At 58.9% G+C, this 24785-nt stretch overlaps 1 protein-coding gene across 2 annotated transcripts in view; it reads left to right on the top strand.

Moving 5' to 3' along the window:
* Positions 1-24785, top strand: part of SPEG (SPEG complex locus) — a 55497-nt gene that overhangs the window by 7838 nt on the left and 22874 nt on the right. Inside the window, exons 2-13 of one of the 2 annotated variants that reach the window (XM_012642544.1) lie at positions 1809-1898; positions 1983-2319; positions 5061-6361; positions 8232-8375; positions 8704-8886; positions 17792-17967; positions 18193-18281; positions 19182-19357; positions 21783-22043; positions 23057-23215; positions 23328-23517; positions 23627-23850. In XM_012642544.1, coding sequence (XP_012497998.1) covers positions 1809-1898; positions 1983-2319; positions 5061-6361; positions 8232-8375; positions 8704-8886; positions 17792-17967; positions 18193-18281; positions 19182-19357; positions 21783-22043; positions 23057-23215; positions 23328-23517; positions 23627-23850 — 3330 coding nt within the window. Of the gene's footprint in view, positions 1-294; positions 341-1208; positions 1223-1808; positions 1899-1982; positions 2320-5060; positions 6362-8231; positions 8376-8703; positions 8887-17791; positions 17968-18192; positions 18282-19181; positions 19358-20690; positions 21472-21782; positions 22044-23056; positions 23216-23327; positions 23518-23626; positions 23851-24785 lie in introns of those variants that run through there. The other variant, XM_012642545.1, reaches the window with a different exon arrangement.

Consider the following 24785-nt stretch of genomic DNA (forward strand, 5'->3'; position numbering starts at 1 on the left):
CCAGGCTATGAGCCTCTGTCCAGTGGGGAGTCCCAGCGTTCCACCCAAAGCCTGCTGTCGTCTCCTTCCTTCCTTGCTCCTCCTGGGAGCGCAGCTGGGTAGCTTGGAAGAGGGCAGAGTAGAGACATTCCCTACTGGGGAAGTGGTCACTCTGAGTCTTTGTCCCCCCCCACCACACACACACACACTGCCCCCTGGAATGAGTTTCTGCTTGATATAGCAGGTTTGGTTGGGAAGTATAGGGACCTTAAGAACAAGCCTCCCCCCCAACTATTCATTCTGGCTTTTCTCTTTCAGAAAACCGGCCATTCCCGCCGGGCCTTTGGCCGACTCACCCATGGTGCGTGGACTATGGGCATCCCTGCTCTAGCCCATGCCCACTGCTCTTGGTCCATGTCCCTTCATGAGGCATCAAGGCCCTGAAGACAGCTCATGAGATGTGGGACCTCCCTATACACCCCCCACACTCATCTACTCATCCACCCAAGAAGGCCCCCTGTGCCCGGCAGCTGAGAGAGTATAGCAGTGGGGAGGGGGCAAACTAGCACACCCTGCCATGAGCTGGGCTCCCTGTTCTCCATCTGTGGGGCCAAATGGGGACAGCTCAGTGCCATGCTTTGGCAACCAGTACATGGCTCCTGCTTGTCATGGCATCCAGAAGGAAACTGAGGCACAGACTTGATAGTGGGTCTGGAAAAGTTGAAATTAAGCCCAGGAAACTTTGCTGCTAACCTAGCTGCTGGGCATTTTTAAGGACCATTCGACAGTAGAAGAGGGATCTTGAGGAAGATGCCTGTCACATCCTGATGGGGGGATGGCTTGCAGGGAGAGGTCAAAGCACAATGCAGATGTAATAGAGAGTGGGCCTGACCCCTAATGGGAAGCCTGGGTCTGTGGCTGGGCTTAGCACAAGCTGGTGTGTGTGTGGCCAGTGGCAACACCAACAAGTGCCAAGGGTACCAGAATCACCGGGGCAGCTGGAATAACCAGCCCAAGCATGGGGGTTCCCCAGCGCTGGGCACATTCCAGGTGTCTCCCTCCCCCCACCCCCACACCCATCCCCACAGGGCATCTCACGGCACTGGGTACCTCATGCCTCCCTCTGTCCTGCCTGCCCTCCATGCCCTACCCCGCAAACGCTCTGATAACAGTCTGTCCCTGTCTCTCTCCTGCTGCTCCTATGGAAGCGAAGTTTTCCGCTCCTGCAGAAAGCAAAGTTACGGTAGGAAACTGACTCCTGCCCTAGCCCCCCACTTCTCCCTCTTCCCCACCTGGCCCCGACCTCTCCTCACCCTGCCTCAGCTGCACCCTGATGCCTTCCAGCTGGTTTGGGGTAGAGGACAGGCTGGCCTGCGGTTGGTCGAGTGCCCTGACAGTACGACTCTGAGGTGACTCCCCTTTGTTCCTGGGATACTGGAACCCAGACTTTAGAGCCTTGGAACCTAGACCTTGTCACTTTGGGGGCTGCACAGGAATTTAAGCTATCACTGACAAGTGGAAGAGGGAGAGGGGATGAGGCCCTGGTAATCCATTAAGTGGTTGGGAGTGGGATGGCAGTTTTGAGGACCTCACAGAGGCAAGGGTGAGTAGCTGGGGCCCAGAGATGGAACCAGGGCACTGGCATGAGTGGGGTTATCGTGCCCAGGCTGGGCAGGGGGATGTGGGGAGCAAAAGTGAGGAGAAGACAGAGTGCTGGCAGCCCTACCAGTGATGAGATGGAGCCTGCGTGGGGGAGGCAGGAGGCGACACAGGGAAGAGGTGGAGGCAGAGGGAGGAGGGCCCTGCCCACACAGACCCCTTCTTCCCAGACTCGGAGACGGCTGAGGATGACATCAGCGATGTACAGGGGACCCAGCGCCTGGAGCTTCGGGATGACGGGGCCTTCAGCACCCCCACGGGTGAGCTCTCTGGGGTGATCAAAGAGCAGGGAGGCGGATTTCCCACCAGGGGTGCCTCGGGTCTCACAGTGCTTCTTTCTCTAGGGGGCTCTGACACCCTGGTGGGCACCTCCCTGGACACACCCCCGACCTCCGTGACAGGCACCTCAGAGGAGCAAGTGAGCTGGTGGGGCAGCGGGCAGACGGTCCTGGAGCAGGAAGCGGGCAGTGGGGGTGGCACCCGCCGCCTCCCGGGCAGCCCAAGGCAAGCACAGGCAACCGGGGCCGGGCCACGGCACCTGGGGGTGGAGCCGCTGGTGCGGGCATCTCGAGCTAATCTGGTGGGCGCAAGCTGGGGGTCAGAGGATAGCCTTTCGGTGGCCAGTGACCTGTATGGCAGCGCGTTCAGTCTGTACAGAGGACGGGCGCTCTCGATCCACGTGTAAGTAATGGCCTCACCTGGGCCTGCACTGCCCCATCTCACCAAGCTGTCCTGCACTGCCCTCACTGCTCTGTCAGCCTCCACCGTCACCTTCCACCATCACCCTGCCCCATCCATCTCTCTGTGCACTCCTCACCCCCTTCCACTCCGTCTTCCCACACTGCTTTCTCCTCCTCCTGTGCCGTCACCACCCACGTCCTCCTGCTCCCACCTGTCCTGGTTCCCTGTGCCTTCTCCATGGTCTCGTGGACCCCTCCGTCCCCTCCTTGTCTCCTCCAAGATCTCCAGTTTCTCAGGGGCCCTCTCCCACCTCACCCATTCGGGCTCCAGTTGTCCCCAGGATCCCCCCCCTCGGGGGCCCCCTCCGTGCCTGCTGTCTCAGCAGCTGCTGCCTTTTCATCTCTCTGCACATTCCTGTTCCCATGTGGGCCTTTTTCTGGGAGGAACGGAACCTTTCTGCACGGCAGCTCCCGGGAGAGCAAGAGAGAGCAGGGGAGCAAGTGAGCAACCGGGAGAGAGAAGAGAGAGAGGTGGCCGGGGCAGCTGGGGCCAGGGGCCTGCCAGAGCAGGAGGCTGAGGAGGCTGTGGGGATGGGGGAGGGGGTCGGGGGACAGGGGCTAGAGACTGGGCTGGGGTGGAGGTGGAGGGCTGGGAGTGAAGGTGGCAGGGGCATGCAGTGATCTCCCTCATGGGAAACCCCCAGGGTGTGGTTCAAGGTTGTCCTGGTAGGGGGTGGAACAAAGAGGAGGTGTTGGAGTGAGACATTGGAGCGTTTTTGGAGATGTGGGGCTGCCAGATACAGGAGGGAGTCTATAGCAAGAGGGGAGTGTCTGATGATAGAGGCATTGGGGGCACCTGGGAGCTGAGGGGGACCTGGGTTGTCATGGGTATGGGTGTGGGGGGCAGGTACTATCATGGAAGAGAAAGAAGGGTCCTGCAGGGGAGGCTGTTTTGGGGGTGATTGGAGTGGCTAATGGTGGGTGGGGGAGTGGGTGGGGGTAGGGCAGGGGAGGCTCCCTTGGCTTATCCTGTTGGCCTTACCAGGCGCTCCAGTGCCCTGGACTCGCCTTTCCTTCCCTGCCTTTCTTTACCAGGCCCCAGCCGGAGCCTGGAGTTGCTATGGCAACTTCGGAGGAACCCATTTCCTTAGTGATGTCTGTGGTACAGAGTCTGGCCTAGAGTGCAGAGCTGCCAGCAAGAGGGCTCCTCTGCTGTCCCCAATTTCTCTCTAGGCCTCACCCAGTTCCCAGAAGCCATTCCTCAGGGACTCAGCTGCCCCTCTCCCAGAGTAGACTGTGCCTCCCTGGAGGTGGCTGGCTGAGATTTTTCTCCCATGGGGCAGTCTGGATTGCCAGCTCTCCCCTTCCCCTTAGCCAGAGGTGGGTCTGTAGTTTGGGTGGCTACGACATCCCAGGAAGGCTAAAACATCTTTATACTTGGGAACCCCTAATACTTCTGCTCATGGATGGTACCCTACTATTTCTTCTCCCTTCTGTGCCCCTGGAAACTCAGACATTTTAGAGGGAATAAGGGCTGAGGATTCAGATTTCCTGGGTTTCAGTTCCAGCACCAACCATTTCCTAGCTGAGTCACCATGGTAAGGCACTTAACCTCTTTTAACCCTCAGTTTCTTCATCTGTAAATGGGGACAATAACAGTTCCTATCTCACAGGACTGTTGTTCAGATTAAATGACTCAATGCATTGTAAGCACTTAGTACATGCCTGGCACACAGTAAGTATTCAATTAGCCATTTCCTAAGTTTTTATTGGGCTTTTTCTAATGTGTCAGGTATTATAATAGCTAATTCCTTTTCTTGCTAATCTTTATGTTTGATGTGTCCCCTAGGGGTCCAGATGGGGGAAACTGAGGCCCAGCTCTTGGGCATCAAAGCTCTGTTAAGTGAGAGAGGTACTCTGGGGTGACAGGCTCCTTCCCTCCTCCTCTTTGCCCACACCCCCTATTCAGGCCCACTTGGTAGTTATTTCTGAGCCGAGTTATTTCTGAGCATACTCCTGTAGGGGGGACTTCTGTGCTTCTCAGGGGTGTTTCCAAGGACTCAAGATACCTTTCCCAGGGGTAGAGCAAAGTCAAAGTTCTAGTGGGGGTGGGTGGGTATCCCATTGCCACCTGCTATGTCCTATCAGCACTGGTGATGGTGCTAGGGATGGCTCAGGTCTGCATGGTGATCTCAGGGATGGGGCACTGCCCCCTGAAAGCTTGTGCCTGGTCCAGGAGGTGGCTACTATTCTTCTAGGGGCCACTGTAGATTGGGTGTGTCCTGCTGAGAATGGGCAGGGGTGTGGGGCCAGCTGGAGACAGGAATGAGTGGGAGGCTGCGTTCCTGAGAGGGCCCCTCCCCACCCAACCCTCCTGTCTTCCCACACCACTTCATCCTTTGGGTTCTAAGCCTCATTCTTTTCTCTCCCTCATGCTCAGTTCTGTTTCTGCTGTTTCCCAGCTTCTGGGGCTGGGGGGAGGGGGCTGGCCAGAGTCCCTGGGGCAGGGTCTGTACCTGGACCCAGCCCTTAGCCCAATCTGGTGCCAGAGCCGCCAGCCTCTCCCCAGCACCTGCTCTGGCTGTGTCCTCCTCTTGGGGGTGGAGGGGGGACGGGAGGGTCTGGCCCATGTCACTCACAAGCCTGCCCAGCATGCCCCACCGCCCAATTCCTGTCACAAGCTAAGGGTCTAGGAGGGGAGGCCCCCTGAATCCTTTACCCCTCTCCGTCTTGGTTCTGCAGCAGCGTCCCTCAGAGCGGATTGCGCAGGGAGGAGCCCGACCTTCAGCCTCAGCTGGCCAGCGAAGCCCCGCGTCGCCCGGCCCCTCCACCTCCCTCCAAATCCGCGCTGCTCCCCCCACCGTCCCCTCGGGTGGGTAAGCGGTCCCCGCCGGGACCCAGCACCCAGCTCACGGCCACCCCCACATCACCCCACCGGCGCACTCAGGAGCCGGTGCTACCCGAGGACGCCACCGCCGAAGAGAAGCGAGGGAAAAAGTCCAAGTCGTCGGGGCCCTCGCTGGCAGGCACGGCAGAGTCCCGCCCTCAGACGCCCCTGAGCGAGGCTTCCGGCCGCCTGTCGGCGCTCGGCCGCTCGCCCAGGCTGGTGCGCGCCGGCTCCCGCATCCTGGACAAGCTGCAGTTCTTCGAGGAGCGACGGCGCAGCCTGGAGCGCAGCGACTCGCCGCCGGCACCCCTGCGGCCCTGGGTGCCCCTGCGCAAGGCGCGGTCGCTGGAGCAGCCCAAGTCGGAGGGCGGCGCGCCGTGGGGCACGCCCGGGGCCTCGCAGGAGGAGCTGCGGGCGCCGCCGGGTAGCGTGGCCGAGCGGCGCCGCCTGTTCCAGCAGAAGGCGGCCTCGCTGGACGAGCGCACACGGCAGCGCAGCCCGGCCTCCGACCTCGAGCTGCGCTTCGCCCAGGAGCTGGGCCGCATCCGCCGCTCCACGTCACGGGAGGAGCTGGTGCGCTCTCACGAGTCCTTGCGCGCCACCCTGCATCGCGCCCCGTCCCCTCGAGAGCCCGGCGAGCCCCCGCTCTTTCCCCGGCCCTCCACCCCCAAGACCCCGCGGCCCGTGAGCCCCGCCGCAGCCCAGCCGGCCCCTCCGAGTGTCGCGGGGAGGCCCGGGGACGAGCCAGGGAGGCCCAGGAGCCGCGGGCCGGTGGGCCGGACGGAGCTGGGGGACGGCCCGCAGCAAGAGGTTAGGCGTCGAGACCAGTTCCCGCTGACCCGGGGCAGAGCTATCCAGGAGTGCAGGAGCCCCGTGCCACCCCCCGCCGCCGATCCCCCGGAGGCCAGGACGAAAGTCCCCCCGGGACGAAAGCGGGAGCCCCCAGCGCAGGCCGTGCGTTTCCTGCCCTGGGCCACGCCGGGCCTGGAAGGCGTTATTGTGCCCCAGACCTTGGAGAAGAACAGGGCGGGGCCTGAGGCCGAGAAGAGACTGCGCAGAGGGCCAGAAGAGGACGGTCCCTGGGGGGCCTGGGACCGCAGAGGGACACGCAGCCAGGGCAAAGGTCGCCGGGCCCGGCCCACCTCCCCTGAGCTCGGTAAGGCCGCGGGGATGGCCGAGAAGGTGCCTGGACCCGGGTGGAAGAGGGTTTGGGAAGAGCAAGACTGCTCTGCAGTCTGGCTTGAGGCTGCTGGTTGGCAGTGAGGGTGGATTTACCAGAAGAGGCGTGAACACAGGCTCAAGTTTGAGTGAAGGATTGTGAAGGTCCTTGTGCTAGAACCTGCCGCGGCCCGTGAGGCACAGTTTCTTTGGAAACTGGGTGGGGCTGAGGTGTGAGTAAGGACTGGTGCCCGTATGCCTACCATAGGTCCCTGGGTCCATTGGCCTGCTAGGCTGTTGGCTCAAGGACCACTAATGGGAGGACACACTGGTGGGAACCTAAGGAGCCCCACCAAAGCCCCCAACCCTCTGTGGAGAAGAGATGGTATAGATGGTCTCAAATAATTTGCCAAGTCTCTGTTACAGGCAAACTTTAGGCCAGCCACCTCTACTTTGCCCTTCCCATCCCAGCACCATTCCCTAACCATCTGTAGCCACTGAGATCTGACCTGGCCTCCCCTTCCAGGCTCCTCTTTCACATCCTTGCATGTCGCGTGGCTGAGCTGTGGTCCCTACACTTGCCTGCCTTGTGTGGTCTCCCAACATTCCCAGGGGTGATGACCAACATCACCAACAGGAGAATGCCCCATCCTAATGCTCAACCCGAATATCAGCTTGGGGCCCACTCTTGGAGAGAGGCAGAGGAAGCCATCCTTGACTTGCTTCTACTGCTCCCCCAGGCTAGATGCCTCTCCCCACTGCTCTCCGGAGACCCTGCCTGTATCTTTTTCATTGTACTTACCATTCTGTATTTTTCTTCATCAAAATTGCTTTGCATTTAAGTATCACCACCTCGGAATCTTAAGAGATGATTAGGTTCCTGTCAATTGTCCTACTGGCCACCATCATTGCATACCCACAACCTCATCCCAGCGCAGTGTTAACAAGAACCTTAGGAAGTTACCTTGTTTCATCTGTGTGCCAGCTCTACAGAGTGTTGGGTGTTATCTCCTCCATCTTACAGATAACAAAACTGAGGCTCAGAGAGGTTATCTAATTTGCCCATGGTTATGTAGCTGGAAAACAGCAGAATTGGGACTCTCACTGCTCTTTTGGCTACCTACATTGTCTTTTACCTAACTTATAGAATGTTGCAGTTGGAAAATACCCAGAGAGATCTGCGACAATAGAGTTTCATTATCTCTTTGTCTGTGTGAACTTCTTGTAAGCCGGCCTGCATCTTATTTCCTGTGGTGTCCCTGTACCCGTACAGTGCTCAGTATGCAGCGAGTGCATTCACTGTTGGTGAATGGACAGATTCAAAGCTGATCTTCATAGGCCTCTCAGAGCCCCCGCCATTCCCTCTTTTGAAGCTGGTGGCATCACGAATTTGACAGTTCACCATATGTTGCCCTGTGACATGTTGCCTCCTATTGCTTAAGTCTTGGGATGCTGTTAGCTTGTCCTCTGACTGTTTGGCAGCTTGTACCATCTTGCACTTCTCAGAGTACCTTGCATAGGGCCTGGTACACCACACGTGATGATTGATTTATGTGGAGACATGCACAGCGTGGTCCCTGGCTTCCTCCAGAAACCAACACTCTAATTGTGGATGAAGTTGAGGAACAGCCAGACTAACTGGAGTCAAGGCTGCCCTGTCCCGTTTGAGCACCCTCCTCCCAGCTTCCTTTTTTCCCTGTCTCAGGACATTCAGGAGAGAGACCTTTGGCTCTCCCAGCATCTGCCTTCTAGAAGCCCCTTTCTTTGGGCATGGCTTTCTAGGATGTAGGCTGCCAATGCTCTGTCTCCCCCTAAGTTGTCCCCACAGGGTTCATGTCCCCTTACGCTGTCACCCCTGTGTCCGGCAGAGTCTTCGGATGATTCCTATGTGTCCGCTGGAGAGGAGCCCCTGGAGGCCCCCATGTTTGAGATCCCTCTGCAGAATGTGGTGGTGGCACCAGGGGCCGACGTGCTGCTCAAGTGTATCATCACCGCCAACCCCCCTCCGCAAGGTGAGCTCCCAGGGCTGGGGCCAGGCTGAGGCTGGAGGGGGGGTGGGCATTAGAGAGGGAAGGGAGGGGGTGGGGAGGAGGGCAGTTATCCCCTCCAGGGGGGCTGCCCTGATTCTTGTGTGCATGTTAAGGGAGATTTTCAGGACCCCCCTCCTGTGAGATGGGGAGGACAACCTGGGCTTCCCCGAGTGAGGGCAGATTCCTCACGATTCCCTGGGGCGGCGAGAAGAGTGGTTTGGGCCCCTGTGGGGTGTGTGTGGGCAAGGTGTGATTTTTCTAGTGGGTGCCCATGACCATGACGAGCTGGTTCCCCCGTGCTTCCCCACAGTGTCCTGGCACAAGGATGGGTCAGCACTGCGCAGCGAGGGCCGCCTCCTCGTCCGGGCCGAGGGTGAGCGGCACACCCTGCTGCTCAGGGAGGCCCGGGCAACTGACGCTGGGAGCTATATGGCCACCGCCACCAACGAGCTGGGCCAGGCCAGCTGTGCTGCCTCACTGGCCGTGAGACCTGGTAGGGAGCCCATTGAGCCCAGGGCTGGGTGGGGAGAGCCGTAACACTTCCAGTGGTTCTGAGGGAGGCCGTGGGCCCGGGCCCCCTTCCCACTCCCAGCCGAGAGCTCGGCTCTCAGCCAGTATGCACAGTCCATGCACAGTCCGTTCTTGGTGCCAGCAGCTTTGGTGGCAGCATTTTAAATGGCCCTGGCCTTAGGGCAGGGGCCAGATTCCCAAGGCACACACAAGGTTGGCCAATTCATGAAGTCAGAGAAATTTGTCTTTAGACATCCTCTGAATGCCATCCTCCCAGGGCATTTCCCTGAACAGGGTCCTGTGGGGGGAGCAAATTGCCCTTGAGTGTCCAAAAAAAAGCATCTCTTGGCTCAAAGGGCTTTAAGAGCCACCATGAGCCTTGTGAGGACAGCCCTCACTCCCAGCGAAGGATGCTCTCAAGTGCTACAACCCACCTCCCCCTGCTTCTGTTGAACCCAAAGCCGAAGAGAGGATACAGCTGAGAGCACCTCTCCGGAGAGGGCAGTGCTGAGGCCGCCTTGTTTTCTATTTTTATGAAAGCCCTTACTTGGTGTCGGACTACTTTCTTTGGGTTTCAGCCCAGTTTCTTTCTGGTTCTGGCAGAGCTGGGCCAGTGTCCGTGTGTATGGCCAGTGCAGCTCATTCAGGGTTGCTGGGCCGGACAATGCAATGACCCTGGGCTGTAGGGCTGGAGGAGGTGAGTGTGGGGCAGGGGCGTTACAGGAGGGAAAGGCAGATTCAGCCCTCCAGGAGGTTACCACTGGGTGACCAGACCTGGATCAGGGGATCTAGATTGGGGGACAGTGCCAGGCAGATGAATCCAGTGCTGAGGACAGTCAAACAGGTGGTCAGTGTTGTGGGACGCCTGCACCGGGAGACATCGGGCCCTGAAGGAGGCTGGGATTCAGACTGGCAGGGGGAGGGGTGGGACATGCCAGGAGGGGAACAGCACACGCTGTTCTGTCCCTTTCTTCCACTGAGTGCTGCAGGAGACAGGATGGGGGAGCCTGCGTGCTGTGGTCCCAGGGCCTCAGCACCTGCATGATGAGGGAGTTCTTGGCGGTGTCCAATCTTGGTCTCGTGCTGCGTTAGAGCCTTTGGTTGCACTGTCTGGCTTGTGGAACTGCAGGTCTCCATCTTCTTTAGTTTGCATATCCCTCCCAGGAGCTCATGTTTTAGGCCTTCTTCTCACCCCTCCCACTGCACTGAATCATACCCGCCCCTCCGCCCCTCCGCTGCGTGCTTCCGTCCTTCCATCACCTCTGGGATCTGGCCTCTGACTCAGCTCCCAGCTCCCCTTAGGGGGCTCAGGCCTGGCCCCAGGACTCCAGTCAATAGTTGGGCTGGGCTGAGATTTGGCGAGAGGCACGTGGGGGTGCCCTGATACCGGCTCAGGGCCGTTTGGGAGCCTTTTAAGGTTGGGAAGGCAGCTTGGGGCAAGGCAGCTGTCAGCCCTTGACTGGGAGTTCTGTTTGCTACGCTGAACATCCCTGAGCTTCGGTTTCCTCATTGTAAACCAGAGATAATTATACCATCCTCACGGCTGAAAGTGAATGTGTGAACGAGCTTTATGAACTGTAAAGCTGTAGACAATGTTAGTTGTTAGCGTTATTAAGGGGTGATGTTGTGCTCAGGTTTCCATTAGGATCTGGGAAGCGCTTTATCCTTCTCTGCCCTTTTCTTCACACTGTCTGTGCCTTGGGGACTCCACTCCTGCCCTGGCAAGGCCCACAGCCCTCAGGCCCTCCATCTTTCCCAGCCTCGTGTCCTCTGCTCATCTGCCCATCGTGGTATCTCTGGGGAGCCAGAAAGCCTTCATCACATTAGTCGGTTGCACCAGGCATTGCAGCAAGACAGCAGCCGCCGTAAGTCAGGCTGGCTCAAGGGCCTGAGGGGCAGGCACGTGGGTCTAGACTCAGCTCTCGCTGTCGTGGAGCAAGCTGACTTTCTTACCCTACAAGGCACTGTTTGGTCCAGAGTGGCTGGACAGGAGCCAGTGGACCTGGAGAGCAGCAGGAGTAGGTGGAACCAGGGGGTGGCACAGACATTTGGCAAGGCCACGGGGGTGGGGGTCCCAGGCCTGGAGTCTACAGGGAGTGAGGGGTGTGGCTAGGGGAGGGTGTCCTGCAGTGTTGCTGTGGGCGTGGTGGGGAGCAGGTGGAGGGAGGCAGTGGGCAGTGTCTTGTGGGAAGAGGCCCTGTGTGCGGCCTCTCTTGCTTCTCACTCTCCCGCCCTGCCCTGCCCCCCGGTGCAATGGTAACCAGGGCTGGCTGCCCAGCGCCCTCTTGGGGTGCCCACCCAACAGCGCCTGCTTTTGAGAGCCCACAGATCTCAATTCCTGGTCGAGAACCACGGTAACGAGGGAATGGGTATCTAGAGCATGCAGCCCTGGGTGCTGTGGTTTGGGGGCAGGGTCTGTGCTGGCAAGCCTGGTCCTCACCAGCTCCCTCCCACCCCACTGAATGACTCTACTGGGACCACAGCCCTTCTCCCAGAGGAGATGTGTGGATCGGGGTGGGTGGCTGCGGAGTGTGAGAAGTGTGCTTAACCGAAGCAAAGCTGCCTGCATTCATCACACAAGCATTTATTGAGTGCCGACCTGGTGCCAAGTGCTGCATCTCTCTAGACAGTTTCTTCTGTTTGGACAGTGCCACATACTTTTTTCAATCCCTTTCACATCTCTTTCCGTGAGCTACATTGCGCCATGTTTAATATATCCCTTAAAGGACATGTGACAGGTGGTGATATTCCCATTTTATAGATGGGAAGAAAAACGTGGAGGGTAAGTGATGTAGGGCTGGCACCAGGCCAGCAGCCTTTATCGAGCACCTGCAGTCTGCCTATGCACGTTATAAGCAACAGGTGATTTCGGATGATGGAAACAAGTCCCCCATGAAGCAAATAAATTTAGTGTCGGTAGCAGATAAAAATCACGTGATTAGTTAACATCCAGTGAGTGCTTCATCTGTACCAGGCCCCGTGTTGATTGGGTTGTCGCATTTAGTCCAGCCCTGTGAGATTGGTTGTGTTATTATGCCCATTTTACAGAGGAGGACACTGAGTCTTGGAAAGCTTTAGCAAATTGCTCTAGAGCAGCATTGATCAATAGAACTTTCCATGATGACGGAAATTTTCTATAGGTGCACTGCCCAGTATGGTAGTTATAAACCACCTGTGACTATTGAGCACTTGGAATGTGGCTACAGTGACTGAGGAACTGCATTTTTAATTTCATTTCATTTTAATAACTGCGCATTTAAATAGTCTCAGAAGGCTGGTGACTGTCCTGGTGGGATACTCAGCTCTAGGAGCACAGGGCCAGCTGGAGGCTGCAGTCATGCTTCGAGGCCCTGTCTCTGAGTCTCCCAAGCCTACAGGCCTACCACTACACCAGCGGTGCCCAACCTTTTGGCACCAGGGACCAGTATCATGGAAGACAATTTTTCCACGGACTGGGGATGGGGGGTGGGGTGTCTTGGGGGGGGGTGCCAAGCTCAGGTGGTGTTGTGCAGCCAATTTCCTAACAGGTCACGGACCAGTAATGGGCCGCAGCCCGGGGGGTTGGGGACCATAGCACTACATTACCCTGTCCCCTTTCCTGCCATTCTGAAAGAATTTGAGGTTGAGGTGGAGTTGTGCTCAAGCTGATTGGGAGGGGACTGCTGGTACCCACTGTGGGTGGGTGACATTGGGGGTTTTTCTCGCCTTCCTGTGTTGACTCCCCACCTCCACCATGGCTGTGGTCCCATTTGTTTCCTTGCATGCCTAGGTGAGCACACGTGGGCTCTGACAGGAGGCCTTCTGGGCACTGTCAGGAGGAAGGGGGATGTGGGAGGCCCCAGGGGCCCAAGCCTCCATCCTGCATAGGTCTCATATAGTTGAGCCCAAGATTCTAGCATTTTCCATCAAAGACCCTGGCCTCTTCACTATACCTTAGCTGGCACAGTTTTCCTTGTCGACACTGACATAGCAGAAAAGAACTTGTTTATTGAGGGTCGTGAATGCAGAAGGAAAGGAAGAAAACCATAGGACCAACGTCTGCACCCTCTTCTGCCTCTGGTCCCCAGCTGCCTGCTGCATAGTTGCAGGTTGTCCCTTGTGATGGCAGTGGCTGCCGATGGAGGGCAATGCCATGTGGTCCCTGTTGTCAGCCCTTGGTGCGGTTTGGACAACATCTGGAAAAGCAGCAGGGCATGGTCCCCTTGCCCAGACTCAGCCCTCCCTCCCCTCTCCTGTCTGCCAGAAACAGGTCTGCCTGACAGGTTGGCTACCCGAGGCTGTTACCTGGAGTGGAACATCATCACTCTTGGCCTGTCAGAGTGGGGAGCTAATTTACTATTGGTACTAATGCTGTCTCTAACCTGCAGCAACCCACATAGTCATACGGAAGCCATTAAACACTTCTGGGGCTAGGTCAGGCTGACCGTGTGAAATTCTCTCTGGGGCCTTGTGCATTTTAAACAAAACCTGAAACCTTCTCAGCACAACTCTTCTCCTTGTCCAAGGGGAGGCCCACGGTGGGATGCCCGGCCAGCCCATGTCTGCCTTTTCTCTCGCTTTGCACGGTGGGATCACCGCAGCAGGCAGTTTAAAGAGATGCCTGTGGGGAACCTGCCAAGACAGTGCATGTGGAGGGCAGTTTGGGAGGGGCCAAACCACAGAGAAATGCTGGTTAACCTGCAGCATGTCATTGCTTTCCTCGAACATCCAGAGTCCCCTTTGCCTCCAGAGTAAAGGCCACATGCCTTCGGCTGGCCTATACCGTCTGGACCCAGAGGCCTGAGGCTGACGCTCGGTGGCAGTGGGAGGCACCTGCTCTAACGCTGGGCCGCGCCACTCCTGACTTCTTTACCCAGTTCTATAGCCAGACAGTGGGGCCACAGCCCTCTGCACACGTGCTTTGTGCCTCAAACATTTGCTTTGCAGTTTCCTCTGCCTAGAATGCTTTTACATTTTTCTTACTTAAACCAAACTCTGATTCGAATACTGCCTCTTCCCTCTGTTCCCTCTTCCTCCCCGAGCCAAAAGTCATCTCCTGCTCTCTGTACCCCGTGGCCCTTATCTGCTTCTCTCTTGCTACCTTATCATTTGTGCTTGCTATTATAGCCGTTCGTGTGTCTGACTTGTCTTCCCCACCAGCCAGAGACTCCTGAAGACACTGCCATGTCTTTGCTACTCCTTAGCCCTCACAGCCATGCCTGGGGGCTCTCCTGAACAGTCAGAGGCTGTGCATGAGGTGGCAGTGGGTGGACAGAGGTCCCCGTGGCTTTGCAAGCCCGTGGAACAACTGGAGTAACACGCAGAGGCTGGGCGGGACGTGTGGCTTCAAGGGTCATGGAGCTCTGCCTAAGAGTGTGGGTGGGATAGGAGAGAAGACCCTGGAGCAGTGGTCCTCAGCGTGTGGTCCCCAGAGCAGCAGCATCAGCATCACCTGGGGAATGTGCCAGAAATACAGATTATTGGCCCCAGCCCAGTCCTGCCAAATTGGGAACTCCAGGGGTGGGGCCCAGCAATCTGTGGTCTAAGGAGCCATCCAGGTGATTTGATGCACAGGAAACTTTGAGAACCACTGCCACAGAGTTAGAGACCTTGCCCAAGATGGGACACCAGAGGGTGCCGTGGGAAGCACATGGACTGTGAAGTCAGACCTCCTAGGTCCAAAGCCCTGCTTGAAGTTTAATGGCCCAGTGAGGTGAGACTCAGTGATACCACCTCTTAGGGGTGTCCTTCTCCCATGAGGATCAGTGGTGGTCCCTAAACTTTCATGTGTGTAAGAGTCACCTGGGGTGCTTTTTTAAAATGCAGTTTCCTGATTTCCCATTTCAGGAAATCTAATTCTGCAGGCCAGAGCAAGGCTGAGGAATCTGTATTTTACATAAGCCCCAGGTGGTGCTGCTGTGGCTAGTTCCAGGATCGTTCTGAGAAGCCCTGATGCACAGAGCGTTGTGCAACACCTTTCATGTACTAGATACTAGCAGTGGCAGCTGCAACTCTATCTATTGTGCGAACACCTCAGGGGATGTTGGAAACAGTTGAGACCAGCTGGATGTGCTGGTCTGGGGAGAAAGAGTTTCCCATGGGCTCTCAAGTGCCAGTATTTTCATTAAGTGAGTTTGACCTGGGAGCAATGTTGAAAGGACAGACACGTGCACAGGGTCAGCACGGGAGGTGGCCAGCAAGTGTGAAGGGGTGGCACTTCCATGGTGAATTGTTCAGAGCCGGTGAGTGTATGTGCCTCTTAGGTTTAGGGGCACCTGCTCCCAGTTTCCTGGATGGTGAAAATGTGTTGTCCACACTGAGAGCTGGGCTCGTGGATGGGGTAGGGCCGGGATGTCAGGGACTGGCTACAAAGGTGGCTTTGGCTATGGGGCCAGGGAAACCTAGGTGGTACCAGAGCGTGGTGCGGAGCCCCTGAGATCCTCGATCAGCCTCCTTGGCCACGCAATTTTAGGGGTATGGAGGGGCAGAGACCAATGTCTTGTCTCAAGGGGGCCTCGTTCTGCCCCCTCTGGAGCCTGAGCCTCCTGTGTGGGCTGCCCTGGCTGTCCCTCTCTCCCAGGGGCTTGAGGACAGGCTTGCTTGGTGGCTGGATGCCCCAGGGTGCTGTTCCCCCAACCACCACCAGGGGTCGCTGAGACTCCCTGCAAACCTTCCCAATCCAGCAGGAATCCCCGCTCTCCCTCCCTGGGCCTGGGGCGCCTCAGCACCGCTCAGCCTGGGGCTGACCCTGGAGCAGGGCTCCAGGCTCCACGGAGGGGAGGGGGCACCCACCTCCAGAGGCCATGCCTGTGACATCAGCCTCCAGCATCAAGTGCCATTCTGACTTCCCTTCCCACCCCTACCTCAAGATGGCCAGCCTGAATGGTGGGCCCCTCCTCCTCCTGGCCCCCACCCCTCTGTCCTCACTGCAATGCCAGGAAACATAGGTCACAGCTTGGGAATGTGGCCCTGGGCGGGGCTGAGGTGGTGGGAGGAGGAGGAGGAAGGACATGTGACCCCTGCTCAATAGCCCCTTCTCTCGGGCTGTTTCCAAACCCCTTCCCCAGCCTAGATACAAATGGATGCTAGTTACGAGGGGTCATCTGGGGGAAGCAGCCCCTGATCTCCTCATTGCTGGCCCTGATGGGGCCAATGGATGAAGGCAAGTTGCCAACAGGTGCCCCAGCAGAGCCGGCAGGAGGGTTGGGTGCAGGCCTAGCTCCCTGGGGTGGGTACTGGGCCAAACCCGCCACGGCAGGAACAGGGAGGGAGGTGGGATCTGGGCTTCCTCAGGTTGAGGGGGACACCTCTGGGAAGGAGGGTGAAGGTCCTGACAGTTTTCTGAGTCTCAGCGCAGGGAACGGTGCAACCTGGCTCTGTAGTATTTGAGGCTGGTCAGCGCATTCCCAGGTTGGGGTTCTTGGTGGTTTGGTCAGGACGATGGCAATGAGGGGGCCATTTGCCATGGGGATGTGTCAGAACTAATCAGGGTGAGTGTCTTCAATGCCATGGTGCAGTGCCTCCCCTCCCCTTCCCGCTCTGGGAACTGAGGCCCCCACACCTTGAGTCAAGGCACCACTGAGGGGGCTTTGCTCTTGTCAGGGTCCAGAAGCTGTAAAGAGAGAAAAGGCAGATCCTGTGGCCTCTGCCTGCCGGGGAATGAGCAGGGTAGCTAAATTCAGCCTTGCTGTGCTCTGCCCCTCCCCGCTCCTCCCCTCCACTCCAGGGCCCAGGCTGCCTGTGGTCTCAGCAGGCACCACCTTCCCAGCCAGCTGCCGGCCTGCCACCCAGCCTCTCCCCTGGCCAGCCCTCACCTCCTTCCCCCGCCCCCGGGGGCCTTCTCAGTGTGGGCTGTCAGCTGGGTCAGCCAGCCCACTGAGCTGAGCTGGGGCTGGGCTCCTGGGCTCCTGGGCTCCTGCTCCCTGGGGAGCCAGGTGGGGTGGGCAGAGGGCAGGCAGCGGGAGGGCCTGGTGCCAGGGCAGAGCTTTGGGACAGGCGCAGGCTGGGGTCCGTGTGCAGAGTCTCGGGTGAGTTGGGGTGCAGTCTTGATGGGGGCTTGGGGTGGGGAAACTGGAGGAGGGGCCGGGGGCTGTGGCAGATTCATGTCTGTATTTGGCAGTCGGATAGGAGCCAGCTCAGCGAGGCTGGGCCCCTGGCCAGTAGCGGGGGAGGGCGTCAGGGCCCTGGGGACACCCCGCCCCCAAGGCGGACTCTGGTGCCCCCCTCCTTCTCCCCAGGCTGAGCTACCCTGTTCTGTGGATGACTCCAGCTCTGCTTTCCTATCCCCTGAGAGTTTTGGGGTCCATGCTGTAGGGCTGGGGCCGACAGGTGCCCCTGGGCTTTCTGTGGCAGGAAGCTGAGAAGGGAGAGGGGGAAGGGCAGGCTGGACGGTGCCGCCCCATTGGCCCTGGTCTGAGGTCAGGATGGGGCTGGTCTGAGGAGCGTGTTCCTCTGCACCAGGCCCAGCTCACTGAAGAAACGGGCGTCCTGGCTGTGCCACTCTGGGGTCCCAGAGATGTGCACCACTTGCTTTTGGAGCTGGTGATTGGTAGTTTGGGCTCCTACTCCGTGCCAAGAATGTGGGTTTCCTGCTCCAGTGGAATTCTGGGTCTCCCGCAAGGCCCAAGAGGGGCCCTTCTGCTGCCCAAGTCCTTTGCCCCAGGCCATTCCTTACGGTGTCCCCTCCCAGGGGGTCAGCAGGGTCAATGTTGCAGAGTCTGTGGCAGAGGAGGATGCAGGGGTTCGGGGAGAGCAGGCACCTGGGCGAGAGCATGCAGCAAGCAAGTGGGAGCCCAGGAGGTGAGGTCAGGGCAGGGCCGGCCTTCGGGCAGCTACCTCAACTCCTGGGCTCTGCAGCATTCCAGCCGGCCCCCTTCCTCCCCTGGCATCTTCCTCTGTTTCTCCTCCAGGTGGGTCCTCGTCCCCTTTCAGCAGCCCCATCACCTCGGACGAGGAGTACCTGAGCCCCCCAGAGGATTTCCCGGAGCCTGGAGAGACCTGGCCCCGAACCCCCACCATGAAGCTCAGTCCCAGCCAGAACCGCCGTTCTTCTGACACTGGCTCCAAGGCACCCCCCACCTTCAAGGTCAGAGCCCTAGGCTGGTGCCAGGCATGCCCGTGTACTCCCATTCCTTGTTCTTAGGGCCATGCTTAGGCTCCAGCGAGACCTGGAACTTTGTCCTTAATTAACCCTTCTTACCCAGAGCCAGCCTCTGCTGGGCTGGGTGGAAGAGGCCCCTGTCCCAGATCCTCCAGCCTCCAGGTTCCAAGGCTGTGCCGTCTTCCCTGACACTTTGGGGTCCCCCTGCAGGTCTCACTTATGGACCAGTCAGTAAGAGAAGGCCAAGACGTCATCATGAGCATCCGCGTGCAGGGGGAGCCCAAGCCCGTGGTCTCCTGGTGAGTAGCAGCCGTTCGCACCACCCGCCAGCTCCCCGGCTGGGCTTGGCCCTGCCAGGCCTGCTTTGGCTGGAAGGAGGGGACCCTGCATGGACTTCCCTGTGAGCTGCCTCAGGAGGCCTCGTCCCAGGGATAGCAGTGCCACTCCCCCAACACCCTTGCCCCTCACCCTGCTGTTCCAGGCTTATTCAGGACTTCCCCTTCTGGGGAGGGGTTCGGGCAATAAATGGTCTTATGCCTGTCCACATGTCAGTCCTGGAGAGGGCTGCCCACCCCCACCCTCATCAGTTGACAGCAGGGTGACTTTTGAGACAGAGTGGCTGTGCCCAGCTCTGTGCTAGGCCCAGTCTTAACAATTTGTTTCTGCGCCGCCAGAAGCGCAGAGTTAAATGTGGTCTCGGCTGCGGTGCCTCGCTCAGCCAGGTGCCTGGAACATCGATCGCTTGGCTTGTTTGTTTTTTATTGGTTTGGGTTCTAGTTTTTATTTTTAATTGATTGTCTGGTCCCTGCTGTGATTTTTTTTTTTTTTTTAACATTGTAAGTTCTTTCATATCCCTTTTGGGAAGTGGGAAAGCTATCTCTCCATTATAAGTAAACACAAACGAGACATGAGGAAGTTTAAGAACTATTAAGAGCTAAATAGCATGTCTCTATTCTGAGTGCGGTGGGTTCTGCAAAGGCAGAGATCCAGGGGGCAGAGGTGGCCTGGAAGTTCCTGGAGAGGGTGGGACAGCAGAGTCAGGGTGAAGACCTAGCTCTGGCACCCAAGGCCAGTGGGGCTGATCTGGGGCCTGGGCGAGCTGCACAGGGGAAGAGAGGCCCATGTGGCTCCGCAGCCCTACCTCCCTGCACCCACAGGTCAAGCCCAGGGCCAGGACTGAGTTCTCACCCCTCTGACAGGCTGAGAAACCGCCAGCCGGTGCGCCCGGACCAGCGGCGCTTCGCAGAGGAGGCGGAGGGCGGGCTGTGCCGGCTGCGGATCCTGGCTGCCGAGCGCGGCGACGCTGGCTTCTACACGTGCAAGGCGGTCAACGAGTATGGCGCCCGGCAGTGCGAGGCCCGCCTGGAGGTCCGAGGTGAGTACCTTCCACACTCCATGAGCCCCTGCCTCGCCCCGGCCCTGGCCCTCCCCTCTGACAGCTCTCACACAGCCTCAGTTACAGGACACCACCACTGAAAGGGCCTTGGGGTGCTCTGGTCCAGCTGCTTATGTTGCAGCTGAGTAAGCCGTGGCCCAGAGAGAGGAAGCGACTTGCCTGGGGTGCACAGCAGATTGTTCCGTGCTCAGCTTACTGCACGATGCTGCCTCCCCCGTGCTCCATCACACAGCCCTGGCAGCAGCCAGAGACCCCGTGCCCGCCACCAGCCATCCTCTCTGCACACTCTTCTGAGCCTTTGTCACCTGCTCTGCCCAGGCCCCTCCCTCACTCCCACACCCCCCTCCTCTTGCCCCCTTGCCCACCCTGCCCATCCCATTGCTGTGCAAAAGCTTTTGTGGTTGGGGTAGCAGTGGGTGAGTGGTGGCTGGACCCGTTCGGAGGGGCCCTTGGGGTGACTTGGGCATGGAGCATCACAGGGACCTCAGGGGGCCAGGGTGATCACAGCTGTGAGATGTGGAGAGGGCTGGGCCCCTGGAGTTGGGGGCGCAAGGGCAGGGGCCCTGTCTGACAGAGGGGATGACCAGCCCTAGCCAGGCTGTCCTCCGAGGGCTGGTGGGTTTTTCTCCCCAAGGGCTGGCTGTTGCCTTGTCTTCCACCTCAGCTTTCCCCATGATGGCTCAGGACCAGGGACCTCTTCGACCTCCTCCTTCAGCCCCCTCCCCTCCCTGCCTCCCACAAGGCTCAGTCTTTTCATGCCCGGTGGAGGCCAGCTCTGAGAACTTCCCAAGATACCCCTAAGGCACCTGCAGGGGCCCAGACCCTGAGGGATCTAAGTCTGTCTGCAGGGTCCCACCTGCCTCAGTGACCCTCCCCTGCGCCTCCTGTCCCTGTGGTTGGCCCCTCTCTGGTTCCCAGATTCTTCAGCCCCCATTCTCTGGCCTGCTCCTTTTCCTCCAGGCTCTGGCTCTGCCTCTGCCTCGCCTCTTTGTGTTAACCCGTGTCTCGGTGCTTCTTTCTCTTTGGGATTCCTCCCGACGTCCCCCAGGCTGTGGGGTGCTCCTCATGCCTGTAAATGCCTCTGCCTGGTGGCCCAGGGTCTCTGCCTGCCCAGGAACCCCGGGGACCCAGCCTCTGGCCAGCTGCTGGCCCTCTTGGCTCAGAGCTGGTCAAGGGGGACTTGGGGAGCTGAGAGGCAGCTCTCCATCCAGAAGGGCCCTAGCCAGGTCCGTGCGCCTGTGTGTGCATGCGTGCGTGTGCGTGTGCTGCACTAACCTGCCGCTTGCTGACTGAGGTTTTTGTCTGTACACAGGCGAGTGAGCTCAGGGGGCACCTGCGCTCCCCCCGCTACCCTCCGAGCCGCGCCCCTGTCTCAGGCACCTCTCGGACCTCGCTGTGTCTCACTGCCTCCTGCCCACAGACCCAGGCCCGCCGGCCCGGACCCGTCCCAGCCTCCCCTCCCCACCCCATGCAGCACCCTGGGATAGCACATGGGCCCCTGTGGACCCTCCCTACCCAAGTGGACACATGGCTGTGCAGGCCAGGAGGCCGCCAGATGGACTGAGTGCTGGGAAGGGGCGGCCATGCGGGGACCGAGCCCCCAGTCTCTCCCGACAGGGGAGCATCGAGCGAGCGCATGTGCTACCGCTGCTACAGGCCTGTCTGTCTATCCGTTTGTCTGTCTGTGTGTCTGTGACAGTCAGGAAAGGATGCCTCTGAGCTGCGGTGGGTGAGAGAGCAGCAGAGGACAGGGCATGGCTTCCGCAGGATGTGCGGGCCCAGAGGGGCAGAGGCTGTTGACAAGGGTCTCATTGGGAGGGGGGCAGGTACTGACCATTCCTGAAATAGGTTTCCAGTGGCACAACACTTTCTATTCCACAACAGACCAAAAGCCAGAGGCCCCGGGCCGAGCCCTGGCCCTGGCAGGTTTAGGGCCCGTGCGGGGCTCCCTCCTTCACTGTCAGGGCTGGGGATGCTCTGCCTGGGCATGAGGGAGTTGACCAGGCTTGGTGCAGGACCAGGGGCTGCTGTCCTGGGTGTGGAGATACTCAGAAACACCTATTTCTTAGTTCAAATAAAGTCCAGTTTGTACCCAGCTGGTGTGCTGTGTTTTTTTTTCCGCCGCCGTCTCCACCATCACGTGGCCCTCTCAATTTCCGCCCCTCCCCGTACCCCCTTGCCTCCCATGAGTCACCCTCCCTGGCCCAGCCTGGGTTGCCATCTCGAAGCCAGGTCTAGGCACTGCTTGCTGTCCTGGCCAGGAGGGTGGGCTTTCCCTGTCTCTAGTGGAACAAAATGCATCTCTTTCTCTGTGTCTGTCTGTCTCTCTGTGTGTGCGTGTATGTCTCCCTCACCCTATGTGTCTCTGCTCTGTGTGTGGCCCCTGTGGCTGCTTTCCCCCCAGCACACCCTGAAAGCCGGTCCTTGGCCGTGCTGGCCCCCCTGCAGGACGTGGACGTGGGGGCCGGGGAGATGGCGCTGTTTGAGTGCCTGGTGGCGGGTCCCACCGATGTGGAGGTGGATTGGCTGTGCCGTGGCCGCCTGCTGCAGCCTGCGCTGCTCAAATGCAAGATGCATTTTGATGGCCGCAAATGCAAGCTGTTGCTCACCTCTGTGCACGAGGACGACAGTGGTGTCTACACCTGCAAGCTCAGCACTGCCAAAGGTAACTGCCCGCTCAGGCGCTAGGGCAGCTGTGGGAGCCTGAGAGCTGGAGGGAGGGGACTGAGGGTGCAGAACATGCTCCCGGGAAACGGGGCTCTGTCTCCTGGGGGAGGCGCAAGGGGTGGGAGATAGGACAGCACCCCTGCCTCAGTACGATGGGCACTTAGACTGGTACCTGGCACAAAGGGAGTGCCGTCAGGTCAGGGTTAGCTGTGCCCACAAGGGAGCAAGTCTGCTGAGGTGTAGCAGGCAAACCTAGACTCAAGTTCCAGCTCCTGTCCTGCAGGTTTCCAAGACACTTCATCTCTCCGAGCTTTCGACTCTTCATCTGTAGAAAGGGATCACAATACCTACTCCATAGGGGGACTGGTAGGATTAATGAGATAACATATGGAAAGCACAAAGCACGGCGCCTGTCGAAAGGTGGCATCTAATAAATGCCAGCCATTATTGTTGCTAATGACATCTCTGACCTGGTACTGTCCTTGTGTGAAGAGCAGGGATGAAGGTACCTACCTTACCAGGTCGTAGGTGATGGCATCTGAGGTGAAGCTGGCAGGGCTTTGTAAGCAGGAAGAGGCATTGGGTCAGCGTAAAGGACTGTGGTCTCCTCTTTGTGGAGTGGTAGAGGGGCATCTGCCATGGGCAGGAGTGTGAGCATGACCCGGGCACAGAGGAGAGTTCAAGGAGGGGCCTGGGAGAGGGAATGGGCTTGGCTTCTGGAACCCTCCCAGAGCTGGGCTGTGCTTCCTCCCAGGTGGGCAGGGTGTGGTGAGGAGGGGAGAGCCAGGCCCCGGGCTGCTATGGAGTTCCCCACCTGCCATGGTGGCCTACCGGCCACCCTTGTGAACTTCCACCCTCCTGAGAAGGTCACCTCCGGTGCTGAGAGACTTTCCTGGGCCCTGCCCAGGCTCCTGGTTCCTGCCCGGCCTTAGGGCAGGACTGGTAGATTGGGGTCTCTGGGCCTTCATGGCCTTCCCTGTCTCTGCACTGTCCCCTGTCCCTTGCCCCCAGATGAGCTGACCTGCAGCGCCCGGCTGACCGTGCGGCCCTCGCTGGCGCCTCTGTTCACGCGGCTGCTGGAAGACGTGGAGGTGCTGGAGGGCCGAGCCGCCCGCTTCGACTGCAAGATCAGTGGCACCCCACCCCCCTCAGTTACCTGGACTCACTTTGGTATGATCCCCACCCTGCGGTGCTGGGGGACCCCCAAGGGCCTAGGCCAGGGTGGGATATGCTGAGGGCAGAGCCCCTGCTCTGCTCTGCATCCCCACCCTCCCTCCCCCAGGCCACCCCGTGGAGGAGAGTGAGACCTTGCGGCTGCGGCAGGACGGGGGTCTGCACTCGCTGCACATCGCCCACGTGGGCAGCGAGGATGAGGGGCTCTACGAGGTCAGTGCCACCAACACCCATGGCCAGGCCCACTGCTCAGCCCAGCTCTACGTGGAGGAGCCCCGGACAGCAGCCTCAGGCCCCAGGTACCGCCTAGGGCCCCAGGTGGCACCTGGGGTGCTGCTGAGAGGGCCAGCCCAGCCCTGCGGTGGGAGGCGCGACCCAGGCCTCTGGGCAGCCCTGTGGTTCTTACAGCTCGAAGCTGGAGAAGATGCCGTCCATCCCCGAGGAGCCAGAGCAGGGCGAGCTGGAGCGGCTGTCCATTCCCGACTTCCTGCGGCCACTGCAGGACCTGGAGGTGGGCCTGGCCAAGGAAGCCATGCTGGAGTGCCAGGTGACCGGCCTGCCCTACCCCACCATCAGCTGGTTCCACAATGGCCACCGCATCCAGAGCAGTGACGACCGGCGCATGACACAGTGTACGTGCCCAGGAAGGGACCCTTGGGAGCGTCCCCTCCAGCGCCCTCTTGGCTTGTAGTGCACCGCCCCTCTCCCTGGCTTCCCTCAGGGCCTTCCTCTGTGCTCTGGTCAGGGATGGGCGCCCAGGGGAGGGAGCCCAGAGGGGCTGTGAGGTCATGGCCTCCCACTCGAGCCCACACAGCACTCATCTGCTGAGTCACCCCTTGGTGGCCCTGTGAGCACTCACTGATCAGGCAGAACAGCCTGCTGCTGACCAGCATCGGGCCCATGAGCACGTTACAGACCCCCTCTGTGCCTCAGTTTCCTCATCTGTAGTTGAGTTGTTCTAAGATTAAATCAGTTAATACGTATAAAGCACTTAGAGTGGGCCTGGCAAACATTCCTGGTCAAGGAATGTTAAATCCTGCTGTTACTGCTGTTGTTGCCACCATTGTCATTGTGGAGAACACAGTGCTGTTCCTAGAGACGTTTCAACGAGAAAGCAGGTGTGGGCAGTGTCCGGCATGGAAAAGATGCTTGGGCCAGGGCCAATGACTAATAGCAAATAAAGGAGTGGGGCTTGGTATCCTCTCGGCCTGGGATTCCTTCTCCTGAGAGTGTCTCAGTTCCATCCTTGAAGGAATCTGTCTCTTGTGAGACACTCTGCCTACCTCCCCACAACGCCCCACTGCAACCTGTGATGGTTTCCTCTTACGACTGCAACATGACAAAAGGTCACCTTTGTTAAGTGCTTTCTAAGTGCCAGGCCCTGAGTGTGAAAGGCCTGATGTGGACCATCTTACCTTGCCACAGGCCTGTAATCAGGTATTATTAGCCCAGTGTACAGATGGGGAAACTGAGGCTCACAGAGGTACAGGAACTTGCTTAAAAGCAAGCAAGGACTGTCTGAGTCTGGTGTCCATCTCTTTTTTTTTTCTTTTGTTTTTTTTTTTTT

The sequence above is a fragment of the Propithecus coquereli genome, unplaced genomic scaffold (assembly GCF_000956105.1).
Source record: "Propithecus coquereli isolate 6110/MARCELLA unplaced genomic scaffold, Pcoq_1.0 Scaffold18, whole genome shotgun sequence".
Taxonomy (NCBI): Eukaryota; Metazoa; Chordata; class Mammalia; order Primates; family Indriidae; genus Propithecus; species Propithecus coquereli.